General features: G+C 39.4%; 1 protein-coding gene across 1 annotated transcript in view; it reads left to right on the top strand.

The window, feature by feature from the left end:
- NUBP1 (NUBP iron-sulfur cluster assembly factor 1, cytosolic) overlaps positions 1-22607 on the top strand; it is a 71677-nt gene that overhangs the window by 17765 nt on the left and 31305 nt on the right. Inside the window, exon 4 of the mRNA XM_053695273.1 lies at positions 16785-16853. Within this exon, the coding sequence (XP_053551248.1) occupies positions 16785-16853 (69 nt within the window). The remainder of the gene's footprint in view (positions 1-16784; positions 16854-22607) is intronic.

The following is a 22607-nucleotide window of genomic DNA, read 5'->3' as shown; positions in this document are numbered from 1 at the left end:
TTTACAAAAACATAAGAGCATTATCCTATACATTTTTTTAGTCTGCAGCTGGTGTAACAAGTCATTGGAAACGCCTTAAGAGAGAAATAATTTTTATTTTTTTTGCCTGTTTTGATTGTTAAATACCTCTCACAATTGTTCTTGTTCCACAGTTTTGTACGTTTAGTGCTTAGTTATGGATATAAGCTAAGTGCATATAGAAAATAACTTGTATGGTTTTTTTTTAACACTCTTGATTTACTAGGATTGAGCGTGAAGAATGAGCTACATTTCTTAACCTCCTATTTTCTCTTGGCTTCTAGAAGGGGAAAATCCCTTTCAAATACAATTCCACAAATTCCACAGGACTTCTGAGTTATATGGACTTGATATATAGGAGACTTGTTATTTATTGTGGTGGAGGGTTGGCCTTATCTCAGTTATGGAGGTTCTTATAGAGGACTGAAGGACCATCCAGAGAGGACAACATTCACTAGTCTGGTTTGTTAAATTGATAATCAGTATTTGTATCTAGAAGGTAACCGCTCATCTTATCTGAGCCCTTGTAATGACTTTTCCTGCTGGTTATCTCTGGATGTTTCTTCCACACAACAGAGAACCGTTAACCCAAATGTTTCCAACATGGTAATTTGCTTCCCTGTCTCCCAGACCAAGAGTTCCATCATGTTGAGAAGACTTCCTTCTCTGTAAAAGTGATGCCACCTAGACAAATGTTTTTGTGGACTTTCCTGTAGATTTATTATAAGAGGAAGTCCCCATCATCCCCTAGGGAGTGAGTTTTATATACTGTGGGCTCGGAAGTATTCTTGTTATTTCATAGCAAATGTCCAGTTTTCCAGAGAATGGTCCTCCCTGACTCGGATTTGTTTTCTCCCATTTAAAGGGATATGAAACTCAAAAATGTTCTTTTGTGATTCAGATCTACAATTTAAAAAAAAATCCATATTACTTCTATTATCAAATTTGCTTTGCTCCTATGGTATTCTTTGTTAAAGAGATGCCTAGGTAGGGCTCTGCAGCACTACACAGCAGGAAATAGTGCTACATCTAGTGCTCTTGTAAATGGATAACATTGTTGAAAAACTGCTGCCATATAGTGCTCTAGACATGTGCATCGCCCTGAGCTTACATTCCTGCATTTTAACAAAAGATACAAAGAGAATGAAGAAGATTTGATAATAGAAGTAAAATAGAAAGTTGTTTAAAATTGCATGCTTTGTCTGAATCATGAAAGAAATTTTTTTGTTTCATGTCCCTTTAAAGAGACATAAGTGATAATACAATGTACTTCTATTTTCAATGTTTCTTTGATCTTTTGGTATCTATTGTTGAAAGGCAGGGACGTAAGCTCATGAGCCGGACCATTTCTGGAGCACTACGTGGCAGCTCTTATTTGCAAGAATGTTACCCATCTGCACGAGCAGTAGATGGCAGTGTTAAAGAGATGCTACCTAGGTATCTCTACAACACAGAGTATCTTGGAAACTAATCAAATTGGATATTAGAAGTAAATTAGAAACTTTTTTAAATGTTATGCTCTGTCTGAGTCACAAAACATTTTTGGGTTTCAAATCCCTTTAATTATTGCATTATGTATTGTGCAGATCTGTGTACTTAACCCTTTCAAAGGGTTTAAGTACATAGTTAAAGGCAGCTTCAGACTGGCAGTGCGCTACTGGTGCGGAGCCGAATATGGCCCCTGAGCCAGTCAGTGGTAAGATATGTGGCCGTGTACAGCTCTGCAGTGACATCGCACTGACGATTGGGAGCTGACCTTAAATAAGTGCTTGACCATTTTTTGGGATCCAGCGCTCCGTGCAAGTGATAATGCAGGAAGAAAATTCCCTGGCACGTTAGAGCATTTTATTATTGAGCTTCCCGTTTAAAGTGATGGCATGAGCAGGAGCCGCATTATTGAGTTGATTTGGTCAAAGCTACTTTCGCTGCAATTAGCCACTTGACATTTGTCCGGCTTCTGGGCTCATTCGTTGTTAGAACAATTTACATGAATCACAATAAGCTATTTCCTGGTATGTGTCAGCTTCTGACTCACTGGGATTTTCTAGTCTACGATCCACAAAACGCAGAGAGTGCACCTGATACCTCCGATAGGGGCACAACGGACATACAGACGTTTTGCCATTGGTGCAAATCGTAAAGCTCAGACCCACTAGCAAACATCTGTGGAATCCTTTAGTTTCTCTACAAAATGAGTTATTAGTAAGGATCCAAAGGAGAATTCTAATTTTCTGCAATTCCCAAATTCACAGTTAAAGGGAACAGTTGGCCATTTAAGGGGAGGACGTTCTGATCCTAAGTGGCTTCCGCTGAGCATTGGTTAAAGGAATATGAAACCCAAAAAAATATTTCAAGTAGATCATTGGATTTTAAACAACTGTCTTTGTTCTCTCTTTTGTTGAAAAGCAGGGAGTTATGCTTAGGAGTCGGCACATTTCTAGAGCACTATATGGCAGCAGTTTTGCAAGAATGTTATTAATTTACAAGAGAACTAGAGGGCAGCACTATTACCTGTCATGTAATGCTACAGATACTACCTAGGTATCTCTATAGCACACAATATTATACATTAGCAAGAGCACTAGATAACAGCACTATTACCTGTCATGTAGTGCTACAGATACTACCTAGGTATCTCTATAACACAATATTATACATTAGCAAGAGCATTAGATAACAGCACTATTACCTGTCATGTAGTACTACAGATACTACCTATGTATCTCTATAACACACAATATTATACATTAGCAAGAGCACTAGATAACAGCACTATTACCTGTCATGTAGTGCTACAGATACTACCTAGGTATATCTATAACACAATATTATACATTAGCAAGAGCACTAGATAACAGCACTATTACCTGTCATGTAGTGCTACAGATGCTACCTAGGTATCTCTATAACACATAATATTATACATTATCAAGAGCACTAGATAACAGCACTATTACCTGTCATGTAGCGCTACAGATACTACCTAGGTATCTCTATAACACACAATATTATACATTAGCAAGAGCACTAGATAACAGCACTATTACCTGTCATGTAGTGCTACAGATACTACCTAGGTATCTCTATAACACACAGTATTATACATTAGCAAGAGCACTAGATAACAGCACTATTACCTGTCATGTAGTGCTACAGATACTACCTAGGTATCTCTATAACACACAATATTATACATTAGCAAGAGCACTAGATAACAGCACTATTACCTGTCATGTAGTGCTACAGATACTACCTAGCTGTATCTCTATAACACACAATATTATACATTAGCAAGAGCACTAGATAACAGCACTATTACCTGTCATGTAGTGCTACAGATACTACCTAGGTATCTCTATAACACAATATTATACATTAGCAAGAGCATTAGATAACAGCACTATTACCTGTCATGTAGTACTACAGATACTACCTATGTATCTCTATAACACACAATATTATACATTAGCAAGAGCACTAGATAACAGCACTATTACCTGTCATGTAGTGCTACAGATACTACCTAGGTATATCTATAACACAATATTATACATTAGCAAGAGCACTAGATAACAGCACTATTACCTGTCATGTAGTGCTACAGATGCTACCTAGGTATCTCTATAACACATAATATTATACATTAGCAAGAGCACTAGATAACAACAGCACTCTTACCTGTCATGTAGTGATACAGATGGTACCTAGGTATCTCTATAACACATAATATTATACATTATCAAGAGCACTAGATAACAGCACTATTACCTGTCATGTAGCGCTACAGATACTACCTAGGTATCTCTATAACACACAATATTATACATTAGCAAGAGCACTAGATAACAGCACTATTACCTGTCATGTAGTGCTACAGATACTACCTAGCTGTATCTCTATAACACACAATATTATACATTAGCAAGAGCACTAGATAACAGCACTATTACCTGTCATGTAGTGCTACAAATACTACCTAGGTATCTCTATAACACACAATATTATACATTAGCAAGAGCACTAGATAACAGCACTATTACCTGTCATGTAGTGCTACAGATACTACCTAGGTATCTCTATAACACAATATTATACATTAGCAAGAGCACTAGATAAAAGCACTATTACCTGTCATGTAGTGCTACAGATACTACCTAGGTATCTCTATAACACACAATATTATACATTAGCAAGAGCACTAGATAACAGCACTATTACCTGTCATGTAGTGTTACAGATACTACCTAGGTATCTCTATAACACAATATTATACATTAGCAAGAGCACTAGATAACAGCACTATTACCTGTCATGTAGTGCTACAGATACTATCTAGGTATCTCTATAACACACAATATTATACATTAGCAAGATCACTAGATAACAGCACTATTACCTGTCATGTAGTGCTACAGATAATACCTAGGTATCTCTATAACACAATATTATACATTAGCAAGAGCACTAGATAACAGCACTATTACCTGTCATGTAGTGCTACAGATACTATCTAGGTATCTCTATAACACACAATATTATACATTAGCAAGAGCACTAGATAACAGCACTATTACCTGTCATGTAGTGCTACAGATACTACGTAGGTATCTCTATAACACATAGTATTATACATTAGCAAGAGCACTAGATAACAGCACTATTACCTGTCATGTAGTGCTACAGATGCTACCTAGGTATCTCTATAACACACAATATTATACATTAGCAAGAGCATTAGATAACAGCACTATTACCTGTCATGTAGTGCTACAGATACTACCTATGTATCTCTATAACACACAATATTATACATTAGCAAGAGCACTAGATAACAGCACTATTACCTGTCATGTAGTGCTACAGATACTACCTAGGTATCTCTATAACACAATATTATACATTAGCAAGAGCACTAGATAAAAACACTATTACCTGTCATGTAGTGTTACAGATACTACCTAGGTATCTCTATAACACAATATTATACATTAGCAAGAGCACTAGATAACAGCACTATTACCTGTCATGTAGTGCTACAGATACTATCTAGGTATCTCTATAACACACAATATTATACATTAGCAAGAGCACTAGATAACAGCACTATTACCTGTCATGTAGTGCTACAGATACTACCTAGGTATCTCTATAACACATAGTATTATACATTAGCAAGAGCACTAGATAACAGCACTATTACCTGTCATGTAGTGCTACAGATGCTACCTAGGTATCTCTATAACACACAATATTATACATTAGCAAGAGCATTAGATAACAGCACTATTACCTGTCATGTAGTGCTACAGATACTACCTATGTATCTCTATAACACACAATATTATACATTAGCAAGAGCACTAGATAACAGCACTATTACCTGTCATGTAGTGCTACAGATACTACCTAGGTATCTCTATAACACATATTATACATTAGCAAGAGCACTAGATAACAGCACTATTACCTGTCATGTAGTGCTACAGATACTACCTAGGTATCTCTATAACACACAATATTAGACATTAGCAAGAGCACTAGATAACAGCACTATTACCTGTCATGTAGTGCTACAGATACTACCTAGGTATCTCTATAACACATAATATTATACATTAGCAAGAGCACTATTACCTGTCATGTAGTGATACAGATGCTACCTAGGTATCTCTATAACACATAATATTATACATTAGCAAGAGCACTAGATAACAGCACTATTAGTTGTCATGTAGTGCTACGGATGCTACCTAGGTATCTCTTCAACACAGAATATTATACATTAGCAATGTCTGCTCTTGTGATTCAGACAGAAAACATTTTTTGGGTTTCATATTCTTTTAAATTAGTTAACACTTTCCTATTCTGGTCTGCTCTGTATTAGTGTTTCTTCATATGAATCAGTTTAGCTCATTTTCTCCTTGTTCTATAATTTGTGAATTGAACTTGTAATGAACTGGCTTTGTGTGAATTTGTTTCAGTAATAATTGTACAGATTTAGTCTCTTTATTAAGAACATTGAATTCTATGTTAAAGAGACATTCCGGTCAAAATTTTAATTCACATTGATGAATTTGATCTTTGAATAGAAACATATTTACAATATACTGTACATGCATTGACAAAAATGCTTCTAATAAAATTATCACTGTTTTAGTTTTAACATTTTTTCTGCACATGCATGTGAAGCCTAGCTAGATATTCTCTCTGCACCAGCATTTTATATACTACAGCTGCTCAGAGCACCAGTGGGGCTTGGGTCATGTCAGCAATTAACAAATTAAGTCATTACCATATAGTACAAGCACCTTAGGCTCTCTGAGTAAGTGCTGTGTTTAAAATACTGGTGCACGGTGCATACTCAAAGGGCCATAATACCCAAATGTTGAAACACTTGAAAGTGATGCAGCATAGCTGTAAAAAGCTGACTAGAAAATATCACCTGAACATCTCTATGTAAAAAACGAAAGATATTTTACCTAAAAATGTCCTCAGTAGCCACATCCCATTGTAAAGGAATTTTAAGCAGCAAGTCGGTATGTCTGTCCCGGGACAGCTAAGGGAGTGAGCCTCGTGCACTCATGTTATTTCCCTATTCAGTTTAAGGGAAGTTTACTATGAAATCTCATGAGTTAAGTGGGCAGCAGCTGAAGTATAACTTTTTACACAGCACTTACTCTGGTGAGCTGAGGAAATTGTGAGGTAAAATATCTTCCTTTTTTACATAGAGTTAAACTGCATCAGTTTCAAGTGATTTAGCATATGAGTATTATGTCTCTTTAAATACACTTTTGAGACAGCTATAACTTTTACTAGAAGCATTTTTTCTAATACATGTATATTGCAATAAAGCTTCTATTCAAATCTAAAATGCACTCATGTGCTTTCCAATTTTGGCTGGGATGTCCCTTTAATATGTTATAGGAGCTGTACGAAAAGCATATATGTGGGATACTGTAACCATTCACGTGCATCAGGGAGCACTATTCTCACGTGGTTTCTCATGATGTTGCACTGTGAATTTATCTGATACTTTACATTATAATCCTTCACAAACCGTGTTACAGTCAATTAGTAAACCCTTTTCATGTGTTCTTTCCTATTTTCTGTGTCTATCTAATTCAATAGCCTTATCCTCTTGAAAACCCTCTTTGCTCTGTTTTGCACAGCATATGCGTTTTTATGCTCATTTAGTTCTCAGCTTTAAAAACACAAATTGTCTTAGTTTGATAAAAAGTTACAAATATATCATAGTATAGTTTCTTTTGCAAGATGTACCGAGTCCACGGATTCATCCTAACTTGTGGGATATTGTCCTTCCTGACAGGAAGTAGCAAAGAGCACCACAGCAGAGCTGTCTATATAGCTCCCCCCTTAACTCCACCCCCCAGTCATTCTCTTTGCTGGCTCTAAGCAGGAAGGGTAAAGAGAAGAGGTGTTAAACTGTTAGTTTTATTTTATCTTCAATCAAGTGTTTATTATTTTTAAATGGTACCGGTGTTGTACTATTTACTCTCAGGCAGGACATAGATGAAGATTTCTGCCTGGAGGATGATGATCTTAGCATTTGTAACTAAGGTCCACTGCTGTTCCCACAGAAGCTGAGGAGTACAGGAAAGCTTCAGTGTGAGGAACGGTTTCTTGCTATACAGCAATGAGGTATGTTCAGTCATATTTTCTGCAGAGACTGTGTTAACTCAGAAAGGTTGACAGTGTCCCCATTAGGGGAAGGGGAAGCAGTAATCCTAGTGTTATCAGAGGTTTTTACTAGCTTGCATAAAGGGTTAATTTTTTATGGGCACTCAGTTTATGTGATTTTGGGACAAACGTGTGTCTGAGAGTAACGTTTTCTGTTTTATGGGACATTTGCTTGAGGGCTCTTTGGGGTTGTTTATAACCCACATGGCTTTCAGGCAGGCTTTGTTAGTTTTGTGTAGGCCCCAGCAACATCGAGTGAGGTGGGCGGGGCCTACATTTACAAGCAGCAAGCAACTTCTCCTGAGGTCCTGAGAGTCTTCTGAGGGACTAATTGAAGCTTTAAACCCCATATTATCGCTTCCTAAGGGCAGGTAGGGCCACAGCAGAGCTGTGGAAAGATGCTTTAGGGGTTTTTAACCGGCTTTAGACACTTATCAATCCGTTTTTTTTTTCATTTGGGGGTCTATTGCTTTTTTACTTGTGGTGCAAATCCTTCTAAAGCTTAGTGGGTACACTGATAAAATTTCGGAATTTTTGAAGCAATTTTAACCTATTTTGCAGTTTGTGTATGCCTTTTTCTCTCTTAAAGGTACAGTACCGTTTTTGCAAATTGTGTTTTTTTCATTAAATAAAGTGTTTTCCAAGCTTGCTTGCTTCATTACTAGCCTGTTAAACATGTCTGACACTGAGGAAACGCATTGTTCAATTTGTTTAGAAGCCATTGTGGAACCCCCTATAAGAATGTGTCCCAATTGTACTGATATGTCTATAAATTGCAAACAGCATATTTTGACTTATAAGAATTTGGCATTAAATGATTCTCAGACAGAAGGAAATCAGGTTTCGCCATCTAGTTCTCCCCAAGTGTCACAACCAGTTACACCCGCACAAGCGACGCCAAGTACTTCTAGTGCGTCTAATTCTTTCACCTTGCAAGATATGGCTTCAGTTATGAATACTACCCTCACAGAGGTTTTATCTAAACTGCCAGGGTTGCAAGGGAAGCGCAGTAGCTCTGGGTTAAGAACAAATGCCTTCTGACGCTTTAGTAGCCGTATCCAATATTCCCTCACAATGTTCTGAGGTAGGGATGAGGGATTTGCTGTCTGAGGGAGAGATTTCTGATTCAGGAAAGATGTTCCCTCAGACAGATTCAGATATGACGGCATTTAAATTTAAGCTAGAGCACCTCAGTTTATTGCTCAGGGAGGTTTTAGTTACTTTGGATGATTGTGACCCTATTGTCGTTCCAGAGAAATTGTGTAAAATGGACAAATATTTAGAGGTTCCTGTTTACACTGATGTTTTTCCGGTCCCTAAGAGGATTTCGGACATTGTTACTAAGGAGTGGGATAGACCAGGTATTCCGTTCGCTCCCCCTCCTGTTTTTAAGAAAATGTTCCCCATTTCTGACACCATAAAGGACTCATGGCAGACGGTCCCTAAGGTGGAGGAAGCTATTTCTACTCTGGCTAAGTGTACAACTATACCTATTGAAGACAGTTGTGCTTTCATTGATCCTATGGATAAAAAGTTAGAGGGTCTCCTAAAGAAAATTTTTGTTCATCAGGGTTTTCTTCTTCAACCTATAGCGTGCATTGTTCCGGTAACCACTGAAGCTGCTTTTTGGTTTGAGGCTCTAGAAGAGGCTCTTCAGATGGAGACCCCACTAGATGATATATTGGACAGAATTAAGGCCCTTAAGTTGGCTAATTCTTTTATTTCAGACGCCGCTTTTCATCTTGCTAAGTAAGCGGCAAAGAATTCAGGTTTTGCCATTTTAGCGCGGAGATTGTTATGGCTTAAGTCCTGGTCAGCTAATGTGTCATCTAAATCTAAGCTTTTGACCATCCCTTTCAAAGGTAAGACCCTATTCGGGCCTGCACTAAAAGAGATCATTTCAGACATCACTGGAGGGAAGGGTCATGCCCTCCCTCAAGATAAGTCAAATAAGACAAGGACCAAACAAAATAATTTTCGTTCCTTTCGAAACTTCAAGGGTGGTCCCGCTTCCTCTTCCCCTGCTGCAAAGCAAGAGGGGAACTTTGCTCAATCCAAGCCAACCTGGAGACCTAACCAGGCTTGGAACAAGGGTAAACAGGCCAAAAAGCCTGCTGCTGCTACTAAGACAGCATGAAGGGGTAGCCTCCGATCCGGGACCGGATCAAGTAAGGGGCAGACTATCTCTCTTTGCTCAGGCCTGGGCAAGAGACGTTCAGGACTCCTGGGCCGTAGAAATTGTAACCCAGGGGTATCTCCTAGATTTCAAAGATTCTCCTCCAAGGGGGAGGTTCCATCTTTCTCAATTGTCTGTAAACCAGACAAAAAGAGAGGCGTTTTTACGCTGTGTAGTAGACCTTTTTACCATGGGAGTGATCTGCCCAGTTCCGAAAACAGAACAGGGGCAAGGTTTCTACTCCAGTCTGTTTGTGGTTCCCAAAAAAGAGGGAACCTTCAGACCAATTCTAGATCTCAAGATCCTAAACCAATTCCTAAGAGTTCCATCCTTCAAGATGGAGACCATTCAGACTATTTTACCAATGATCCAGGAGGATCAATATATGACTACCGTGGAACTAAAGGATGCGTATATACACATTCCTATCCACAAAGATCACCACCAGTTCCTCAGGTTTGCCTTTCTGGACAGGCATTACCAGTTTGTGGCTCTTCCCTTCGGGTTGGCCACGGCGCCAAGAATCTTCACAAAGGTGCTAGGGTCCCTTCTGGCGGTCCTAAGGCCGAGGGGCATAGCAGTGGCGCGTTATCTAGACGACATTTTAATTCAAGCGTCGACTTTCCAACTTGCCAAGTCTCACACGGACTTAGTGTTGGCCTTTCTAAGATCTCATGGGTGGAAGTTGAACGTGAAAAAGAGTTCTCTTATTCCTCTCACAAGAGTTCCATTCCTGGGAACTCTGATAGATTTGGTGGACATGAAAATATTTCTGACGGAGGTCAGGAAATCAAAGATTAACCACCTGCCGAGCTCTTCATTCCATTCCTCGGCCGTCAGTGGCTCAGTGTATGGAGGTAATCGGACTAATGGTAGCGGCAATGGACATAGTTCTGTTTGCTCGCTTGCATCTCAGACCACTGCAACTATGCTTGCTCAAACAGTGGAATGGGGATTATGCAGATTTATCTCCTCAGATAAATCTGGATCAAGAGACCAGAGACTCTCTTCTTTGGTGGTTGTCACAGGATCACCTGTCCAGGGGAATGTGTTTCCACAGGCCAGCGTGGGTTATTGTGACGACGGACGCCAGCCTACTGGGCTGGGGTGTAGTCTGGAATTCCCTGAAAGCACAGGGTTTGTGGACTCAGGAGGAGGCCCTCCTACCGATAAATATTCTGGAATTAAGAGCGATATTCAATGCTCTTCAAGCATGGCCTCAGCTGGCTTTGGCTGGATTCATCAGGTTTCAGTCGGACAACATCACAACTGTAGCTTATATCAATCATCAGGGGGGAACAAGGAGTTCCTTGGCGATGATAGAAGTTTCCAGGATAATCCGATGGGCAGAGACTCACTCTTGCCACCTATCAGCGATCTATATCCCAGGGGTGGAGAACTGGGAGGCAGATTTTCGAAGTCGTCAGACTTTTCATCCGGGGGAGTGGGAGCTCCATCCGGAGGTGTTTGCTCAACTGGTTCAGCTATGGGGCACACCAGAATTGGATCTGATGGCATCTCGTCAGAACGCCAAACTTCCTCGTTACGGATCCAGGTCAAGGGATCCTCAGGCAGTACTGATAGATGCTCTAGTAGTACCCTGGTCGCTCAACCTGGCTTATGTGTTTCCACCATTCGCTCTCCTTCCGCGTCTGATTGCTAGAATCAAACAGGAGAGAGCTTCAGTGATTTTGATAGCGCCTGCGTGGCCACGCAGGACTTGGTATGCAGACCTGGTGGACATGTCATCTCTGCCACTGAGACGGGACCTTTTGATTCACGGTCCATTCAAGCATCCAAATCTAATTTCTCTGCAACTGACTGCTTGGAGATTGAACGCTTTATTTTATCAAAGCGGGGTTTCTCTGAGTCGGTCATAGATACCTTGATTCAGGCTCGAAAGCCTATCACCAGGAAGATCTATCATAAGATATGGCGTAAATATCTTTTTTGGTGCGAATCCAAAGGCTACTCATGGAGTAAGATCAGGATTCCTAGGATTTTGTCCAAGAAGGATTGGAGAAAGGATTGTCCGCTAGTTCCTTAAAGGGACAGATATTTGCTTTGTCTATTCTGTTGCACAAGCATCTGGCAGATGTCCCAGACGTTCGGGCTTTTTGTCAGGCTTTAGTTAGAATAAAGCCTGTGTTTAAACCTGTTGCTCCGCCATGGAATCTCAGTTTAGTTCTATCTTGGAAAGTAATGTTTCTAGTTGCTATCTCTTCAGCTCGAAGAGTTTCTGAACTATCTGCATTACAATGTGACTCGCCTTATCTTGTTTTCCATGCTGATAAGGTGGTTTTGCGTACCACACCTGGGTTCCTCTCTAAGGTTGTTTCTAACAGGAATATCAATCAGGAAATTGTTGTTCCTTCTCTGTGTCCTAATCCTTCTTCTAAGAAGGAACGTCTGTTGCACAACTTGAACGTGGTTCGTGCCTTGAAGTTTTATTTGCAGGCAATCAAAGATTTTCGCCAATCATCTTCTTTGTTTGTTGTCTATGCTGGAAAGCGTAGAGGTCAAAAGACTACGGCTACCTCTCTTTCCTTTTGGCTGAAAAGCATCATCCATTTGGCTTATGAGACTGCTGGACAGCAGCCTCCTGAAAGAATTACAGCTCACTCCACTAGAGCGGTGGCTTCCACATAGGCTTTTAAAAATGATGCTTCTGTTGAACAGATTTGTAAGGCTGCGACTTGGTCTTCGCTTCATACCTTTTCCAAATTTTCCAAATTTGATACTTTTGCTTCTTCTGAGGCATTTAGGTTCCTGTCTTGTCCCTCCCTTCATCCGTGTCCTAAAGCTTTGGTATTGGTATCCCACAAGTTAGGATGAATCAGTGGACTCGGTACATCTTGCAAAAGAAAACAGAATTTATGCTTACCTGATAAATTTCTTTCTTTTGCTATGTACCGAGTCCACGGCCCGCCCTGTCTATTCAAGACAGATAGTATTTTTTATGTAAACTTCAGTCACCTCTGCACCTTATAGTTTCTCCTTTTTCTTCCTTGGCCTTCGTCGAATGACTGGGGGGTGGAGTTAAGGGGGGAGCTATATAGACAGCTCTGCTGTGGTGCTCTCTTTGCTACTTCCTGTCAGGAAGGACAATATCCCACAAGTTAGGATGAATCCATGGACTTGGTACATCGCAAAAGAAAGAAATTTATCAGGTAAGCATAAATTCTGTTTTTATGTCATAGTATACTTTAGGTCACGGTATAGTTTAGGTCATGGTATACTTTGTCATGGTATACTTTGTCATGGTATACTTTGTCATGGTATACTTTGTCATGGTATACTTTGTCATGGTATACTTTGTCATGGTATACTTTGTCATGGTATACTTTGTCATGGTATACTTTGTGTCATGGTATACTTTAGGTCACGGTATACTTTAGGTCACGGTATAGTTTAGGTCACGGTATAGTTTAGGTCACGGTATAGTTTAGGTCACGGTATACTTTAGGTCACGGTATACTTTAGGTCACGGTATAGTTTAGGTCACGGTATAGTTTAGGTCACGGTATAGTTTAGGTCACGGTATAGTTTAGGTCACGGTATAGTTTAGGTCACGGTATAGTTTAGGTCACGGTATACTTTGTGTTACTTTATATTACGGTATAGTTTGGGTCACGGTATAGTTTGGGTCACGGTATAGTTTGGGTCACATATCACGGTATAGTTTGGGTCATGGTATACTTTGTGTTACTTTATATTACGGTATAGTTTGGGTCACATATCACGGTATAGTTTGGGTCACATATCACGGTATAGTTTGGGTCATGGTATACTTTGTGTTACTTTATATTACGGTATAGTTTGGGTCACGGTATAGTTTGTGTTACTTTATATTACGGTATAGTTTGGGTCACGGTATAGTTTGGGTCACGGTATAGTTTTTCATATTTTCCCAATACAAATGTAAGAAAAAAAATATCTGCTTTGATCCCATGTTTAACTTTAGCGACTTAAAGGGATATGAAACCCAAAATGTTTCTTGTAATTCAGACCATACAATTTAATAAGTTTCCAATTTGCTTTGTTCCTATTGTATTCTTTGTTGAAAAGACACCTAGGTAGCATCTGGAGCACTACATGGCAGGAAATAGTGCTGCCCTGTAGTGCTCTTGCAAATGGATAACATTCTTGCAGAACAGCTGCCATATAGTGCTACCAACACGTGCACGCTCCTGAGCTTACGGCCCTGCTTTACACCAAAGCTAAGAGAACAAAGAAAATGTGATAATAGAAGTAAATTAGAAAGTGTCACATGCGCTATCTGATCCATGAGATACATTTTCAGCTTCATGTCCCTTTACTGAATTCCTACATTTGTGCTTCTAATGGACTCTGATGCTCTAGAAAATAGACCTCACACAAGCTGAATGTTAGTGACAAATTAACCCTATAAAGTGTATATTTGTACATAGTGACAGAAACTTTACAATGCACATAAGAAAGGGAAGCATTTGAGTGATAAGGATGTCTGATCTCTCCACAAGCTTAGCCTTTTTTGATGGGTTGTGGTTTAAAAAAAGCAAAGCCAGCTATTTCATTTACAAAAAGAAACCCAAATGACAAATTTCTCATACATTTTTATATTTTGCAGCTGGTATCATTGAGAGCACATTAAGGGGAAACCAATTTTACAGTACACATTTATTTTAGTCTCATAATCACAGAATAAAGTAGCGAGTAAGCCAAAATCGCCAGCATCTTCGTAGGCTGATGGGGGTGTTATAATTCTCTAAATATATTTCTCTTTGTTTCCTTTCATCTCTAGAGCCCAAGACATTTTGTTTCTGAAGTAATTCATGACATTAATCCACTGAAACGTTGCTGTACTGGTGACATCATTCCTGTAAATTAAAAGATTATTAATAATTACAGCGTCCTCTGTGATCTTGTGTTTAACTTCTTAACTATAAAATACGCTGTCATTTTAGTCAAGTCCCCTGAGAGTTTTTAAACATAGAATTCTTAAACATTACAAAAGTATTACGTTATATTTTTTAGGCAGTTTTCAGACTTTTATCATTGAATTGGTATTTTAATGTTTTTGTGTTGCGTAATTGTAGCACTTTCTCAAATAGAAGTAAAACGTGACCTACTGACAAATCCGTTGCTTTTCCTCGGTTCATGCTTTATTGGAAATACAGCGCTCGCATTCATATTCATTTTGTCAGTGCAAAACTGGAACATTTATGAGGGTTTTTTCCGAATCCACTGCTAAGTACATTGGTTCTGCAACTAATTAATGGGACAGTTTATCCAATTAATTTGTTTCCAATGATCCATTTAACATGCTGGTGTATTAAATTGTTTACAAGTGGCCCTTTACCCTTATTTCTGCATTTGAAATAACGGATTTAGCCTGTGGTAACCCCACCCATACTAAAAGTTTCTATACTTAGGTACAGGCTACTGACAAGCTTATCAAAAGAAACCACAACAAAAAATGTCAGGGATAATGGGGTCAGGGACCACCTAAAATTCCTCTTGAGGTATGCCTATGTATCTCAATGAGGCAGTGCCTAATGTTGTAAATAATGATATAGTATTGAAAGGAGAAAAATAAACATTATGTGGCACACACAACTATTTGTGAGGTAGTCACTGGCTAGTGTAGCAATGGGTAGGTTTATAAAAGGACTGTGAAACTTAACATTTATGTCATTAAATTTAAAATAAATGGACTTATTGTCCCATATTAAAAGGCTGATAAAATAGTAAATCAAGGTAACAACTGCCTCCTGTATGTTCTCACCAATTACACAAAATAGGTGAAACGACCGCTAATCAACAATAAGAAAATGGGGAATGTGTTGCCTAAAGCGCATCCGCTTAAGAGGAATCCCTAGTCTCTAAAGAAAAACATTTTAACTAAACTTAACACAATAGTCTCAGCTGTTTGTTAGTAACGTCGGAGTTACCGCGCTAGAAACCCCACAAATGAGAACAATTAAAGCGGTCTTGAAAAATTGCCAATTAAGGCCAACAATTTTACAATAAGATAGGGACAAACAGGAGGGCAGTGCGAAGGTCTTTCTAGCGCGGTAACTCCGATGTTACTAACAAACAGCTGAGACTATTGTGTTAAGTTTAATTAAACTGTTTTTCTTTAGAGACTAAGGATTCCTCTTAACACACGGTAGTCTGGCGGATGCGCTTTAGGCAACACATTCCCCATTTTCTTATTGTTGATTAGCGGTCTTTTCACCTATTTTGTGTAATTGGTGAGAACATACAGGAGGCGGCAGTTACCTTGATTTACTATTTTATCACCCTTTTTAATATAGGACAATAAGTCTATTTTTTATTGTAATATATGTTAAGTTTCACAGTCCCTTTCTGACCCTACCCATTGCTACACTAGCCAGTGATTACCTCACAAATAGTTGTGTGTGCCACTTAATGTCTCTCTTTTTCTGTATCACCTTTTTATACTATACTGACAAGCTTATGTAACCACAGCCAGCAGAAGAAATTACACTCCCTCTTCCGCATTTGGATCGTCATGAATGATCCGAGTGCACATGCCTAATAATAGGAAGTTTGTCCTGGGTGTTGGACACTTATAAGAAATTATGTTCTTCTTTAGTTTAAGATACTGATTGATAAAGGACCCAGACTCAACACCACAAATGTAATAAGCTTAAAAAACGCTCTGCAGACTCTTCAAGGAAAAACAATACTAGCACAATGGAAGTTGTATTGCTTTTAAAATGTGTTTTGTATACAGATATTTTGCAATGCACTAATTAGTATTTATATAAATATATATATATATATAAATGTGTATAATGAAAGTAATGTCCCTTTAACAATTATACATATTTATTTGCCGTTAATAAGTTATAAAATGAGTTTGAACATCCCTTGTTTCCTACAGATAGCTTTGCTTGATGTGGATATCTGTGGACCATCGATTCCAACAATGATGGGTCTAGAGGGCGAACAGGTAATTTCTAATGAAACAGAATATATTGTATGTACCCGTTATGTGTTTGCTAAGGGAGTGTGTGATGTGATGGTGAAGTGTAGAGGGCAGACTGTGTAATATCTGCACTTTGTCATCTCCTTTAGCATTTTTGGTATAAACTGTGGTATTATCAATACATTGGTTGTTTGAGTGCTGTACATACAAACAATCTGAACTAGTGAAACAAATACAAAAGCCAAAACACTATATCAATAGTAACGTTGAATATCCTGAATTGTATAGTCTTTCTATATGTTCATCATGGTTATTTTCTTGTCTCACCCTAGCAGTAGTTCGCCAGCTGTGAGAACTTTGACAGAAAGCTCATCTCATATTTTTGTCTTCACTCCATGGAGACTTCTATTTTGATATTAACTTTTTTTTTTTTATCTTCACGCTTTTAGTAACTTAACTAATTGAAAGGGACAGTCTACTCCAGAATTGTTATTGTTTAAAAAGATAAATAACCCCTTTATTACCCATTCCCTAGTTTTGCATAACACTGTTATATTAATATACTTTTTACCTCTGTGATTACCTTGTATCTAAGCCCTCTGCAGACTGCCTCCTTATCTCAGTACTTTTGACAAACTTGCATTTTAGCCAATCAGTGCTGACTCATAAATAACCCAACGGGCGTGAGCACTATCTTATCTGTATGACACACATAAACTAGCACTGTCTAGCTGTGAAACTGTAAAAAGGCCCTGACATAAGAGACGGCCTTCAAGGCTTAGAAATTAGCATATGAGCCTACCTAGGTTTAGCTTTCAACAAAGAATGCCAAGAAAACAAAGCAAATTTGTTGATAAAAGTACACTGGAAAGTTGTTTAAAATGACATGCCCTATCTGAATCATGAAAGTTTAATTTTGACTAAAATGTCCCTTTAAGGGGTCCTGATTATTCTTTTTTTTTTTTACGTCAAGCTCATTGTGATTGGAGACCATCCTTAAAATATTGAAACTAAAGTTGTGTGAAAATTGCATTTTTAAAGTCCCCCACATTGTTTATTACCACCTCTAATGTAGTTTATTCCATAAATCGACCACTCTTTCTGTGAAGAAGTTCTTCTGAAAATGACTCCTAACCTACTCCCCTAAAGTTCCAGATTGTTACTTCTTGTTCTTGAATTTTATTTTTTTTATGAAAAATACTCTGCCTCCGCTTTGCTAATCCCCTTAATAATTTTGACTAAAATGTCCCTTTAAGGGGTCCTGATTATTCTTTTTTTTTTTACGTCAAGCTCATTGTGATTGGAGACCATCCTTAAAATATTGAAACTAAAGTTGTGTGAAAATTGCATTTTTAAAGTCCCCCACATTGTTTATTACCACCTCTAATGTAGTTTATTCCATAAATCGACCACTCTTTCTGTGAAGAAGTTCTTCTGAAAATGACTCCTAACCTACTCCCCTAAAGTTCCAGATTGTTACTTCTTGTTCTTGAATTTTATTTTTTTTATGAAAAATACTCTGCCTCCGCTTTGCTAATCCCCTTAATATACTTAAATGTTACTATCATATCACCTCTTTCACTTCTCTCATCTAAGCTTTATATATTTAGTTAATTGAGCCTTTCCTGGTACATTTTTTTTTTTTTAGCCCATGTACCATTTAGTAGCCATCTTTGTGCAGATTGCAATTCATTTATATCCTTCTGGAGTTATGGTCTCCAGAACTGTAAACTATACACAAGATGAGGCCTAACTAGTGTTCTGTAAAGTGGTATAAGAACCTTACTATTTCTGCTGCAAATACCTCCACGGATAACACCAAGCACTCTACTGACCTTACTCACTGCAGTACTTACTTTCTTCTGTTAAGTGTGATCAGTCCACGGGTCATCATTACTTCTGGGATATTACTCCTCCCCAACAGGAAGTGCAAGAGGATTCACCCAGCAGAGCTGCATATAGCTCCTCCCCTCTACGTCACTCCCAGTCATTCTCTTGCACCCAACGACTAGATAGGATGTGTGAGAGGACTATGGTGATTATACTTAGTTTTATATCTTCAATCAAAAGTTTGTTATTTTAAAATAGCACCGGAGTGTGTTATTACCTCTCTGGCAGAGTTTGAAGAAGAATCTACCAGAGTTTTTGCTATGATTTTAGCCGGAGTAGTTAAGATCATATTGCTGTTTCTCGGCCATCTGAGGAGAGGTAAACTTCAGATCAGGGGACAGCGGGCAGACGAATCTGCATAGAGGTATGTAGCAGTTTTTATTTTCTGACAATGGAATTGATGAGAAAATCCTGCCATACCGATATAATGTCATGTATGTATACTTTACACTTCAGTATTCTGGGGAATGGTACTTCACTAGAATTACACTGTAAGAAGTACATAAAGCTGTTTAATAACTAGAAATTATGTTTAACGTTTTTGCTGGAATGTAAAATCGTTATCATTTGCTGAGGTACTGAGTGAATAAATGTTTGGGCATTTTTTTTCCACTTGGCAGTTGCTTAATCTTTTTTCTGACAGTTTCTGTTCTCTCTCACTGCTGTGTGTGAGGGGGAGGGGCCGTTTTTTTGGCGCTTTTGCTACGCATCAGATATTTCAGTCAGCAGCTCATTGTATTTCCTGCATGATCCGGTTCATCTCTACAGAACTCAGGGGTCTTCAAAACTTATTTTGAGGGAGGTAATTTCTCTCAGCAGAGCTGTGAGAATTATAGTTGACTGAGATAAAAAAACGTTTATTCTGTAATTTGTTTCCTGCTTTCAGAATTTGTTATCTTTGCTAATGGGATTAAACCTTTGCTAAAGTTGTGTTGTTTACAAGGATTGAGGCTATAACTGTTTCAATCTATTAATTTTCAACTGTTATAGATCTTCTGTGCTTCTTAAAGGCACAGTACGTTTTTAATATTATTCTAATTGAATTGTATTCCAAGTTGCAAGTTTATTTGCTAGTGTGTTAAACATGTCTGATTCAGAGGAAGATACCTGTGTCATTTGTTGCAATGCCAAAGTGGAGCCCAATAGAAATTTATGTACTAACTGTATTGATGCTACTTTAAATAAAAGTCAATCTGTACAAATTGAACAAATTTCACCAAACAACGAGGGGAGAGTTATGCCGACTAACTCGCCTCACGTGTCAGTACCTGCATCTCCCGCTCGGGAGGTGCGTGATATTGTAGCGCCGAGTACATCTGGGCGGCCATTACAAATCACATTACAGGATATGGCTACTGTTATGACTGAAGTTTTGGCTAAATTACCAGAACTAAGAGGTAAGCGTGATCACTCTGGGGTGAGAACAGAATGCGCTGATAATATTAGGGCCATGTCAGACACTGCGTCACAGGTGGCAGAACATGAGGACGGAGAACTTCATTCTGTGGGTGACGGTTCTGATCCAAACAGACTGGATTCAGATATTTCAAATTTTAAATTTAAACTGGAAAACCTCCGTGTATTACTAGGGGAGGTGTTAGCGGCTCTGAATGATTGTAACACAGTTGCAATACCAGAGAAAATGTGTAGGTTGGATAAATATTTTGCGGTACCGGCGAGTACTGAGGTTTTTTCCTATACCTAAGAGACTTACTGAAATTGTTACTAAGGAGTGGGATAGACCCGGTGTGCCGTTCTCACCCCCTCCGATATTTAGAAAAATGTTTCCAATAGACGCCACCACACGGGACTTATGGCAAACGGTCCCTAAGGTGGAGGGAGCAGTTTCTACTTTAGCTAAGCGTACCACTATCCCGGTGGAGGATAGCTGTGCTTTTTCAGATCCAATGGATAAAAAATTAGAGGGTTACCTTAAGAAAATGTTTGTTCAACAAGGTTTTATATTGCAACCCCTTGCATGCATTGCGCCGATCACGGCTGCAGCGGCATTCTGGATTGAGTCTCTGGAAGAGAACATTAGTTCAGCTACTCTGGACGACATTACGGACAGGCTTAGAGTCCTTAAACTAGCTAATTCATTCATTTCGGAGGCCGTAGTACATCTAACTAAACTTACGGCGAAGAATTCAGGATTCGCCATTCAGGCACGCAGGGTGCTGTGGCTAAAATCCTGGTCAGCTGATGTTACTTCTAAGTCTAAATTGCTTAATATACCTTTCAAAGGGCAGACCTTATTCGGGCCCGGGTTGAAAGAGATTATCGCTGACATTACAGGAGGTAAAGGCCATGCCCTGCCTCAGGACAAAGCCAAAGCTAAGGCTAGACAGTCTAATTTTCGTTCCTTTCGTAATTTCAAAGCAGGAGCAGCATCAACTTCCTCTGCACCAAAACAGGAAGGAGCTGTTGCTCGCTACAGACAAGGCTGGAAACCTAACCAGTCCTGGAACAAGGGCAAGCAGACCAGGAAACCTGCTGCTGCCCCTAAAACAGCATGAATTGAGGGCCCCCGATCCGGGATCGGATCTAGTGGGGGGCAGACTTTCTCTCTTCGCCCAGGCTTGGGCAAGAGATGTCCAGGATCCCTGGGCGCTAGAGATAATATCTCAGGGATACCTTCTGGACTTCAAATACTCTCCTCCAAGAGAGAGATTTCATCTGTCAAGGTTGTCAACAATCCAGACAAAGAAAGAGGCGTTTCTACGCTGCGTACAAGAGCTCTTGTTAATGGGAGTAATCCATCCAGTTCCACGATCGGAACAGGGACAGGGGTTTTACTCAAATCTGTTTGTGGTTCCCAAAAAAGAGGGAACTTTCAGACCAATCCTGGACTTAAAGATCCTAAACAAATTCCTAAGAGTTCCATCGTTCAAGATGGAGACTATTCGGACAATTTTACCTATGATCCAAGAGGGTCAGTACATGGCCACTGTAGATTTAAAAGATGCTTACCTTCACATACCGATTCACAAAGATCATTACCGGTACCTAAGGTTTGCCTTCCTAGACAGGCATTACCAGTTTGTGGCTCTTCCATTCGGATTGGCTACAGCTCCAAGAATCTTCACAAAGGTTCTGGGTGCTCTTCTGGCGGTACTAAGACCGCGGGGAATCTCGGTAGCTCCATACCTAGACGACATTCTGATACAAGCTTCAAGCTTTCAAACTGCCAAGTCTCATACAGAGTTAGTACTGGCATTTCTAAGGTCACATGGATGGAAGGTGAACGAAAAGAAAAGTTCACTCGTTCCACTCACAAGAGTTCCCTTCCTGGGGACTCTTATAGATTCTGTAGAAATGAAGATTTACCTGACAGAGGACAGGCTAACAAGACTTCAAAGTGCTTGCCGCACCCTTCATTCCATTCAACACCCGTCAGTGGCTCAATGCATGGAGGTAATCGGCTTAATGGTAGCGGCAATGGACATAGTACCCTTTGCACGCTTACACCTCAGACCACTGCAACTGTGCATGCTAAGTCAGTGGAATGGGGATTACTCAGACTTATCCCCTTCTCTGAATCTGGATCAAGAGACCAGAAATTCTCTTCTATGGTGGCTTTCTCGGCCACATCTGTCCAGGGGGATGCCATTCAGCAGACCAGACTGGACAATTGTAACAACAGACGCCAGCCTTCTAGGTTGGGGTGCCGTCTGGAATTCTCTGAAGGCTCAGGGACAATGGAGTCAGGAGGAGAGTCTCCTGCCAATAAACATTCTGGAATTGAGAGCAGTTCTCAATGCCCTCCTGGCTTGGCCCCAGTTGACAACTCGGGGGTTCATCAGGTTTCAGTCGGACAACATCACGACTGTAGCTTACATCAACCATCAGGGAGGGACAAGAAGCTCCCTAGCTATGATGGAAGTATCA

This window comes from Bombina bombina, chromosome 11 (assembly GCF_027579735.1).
Source record: "Bombina bombina isolate aBomBom1 chromosome 11, aBomBom1.pri, whole genome shotgun sequence".
NCBI lineage: Eukaryota > Metazoa > Chordata > Amphibia > Anura > Bombinatoridae > Bombina > Bombina bombina.
The sequence above is the reverse complement of the archived record's forward strand: the minus strand, read 5'-3'. Positions and strand labels throughout refer to the sequence as shown.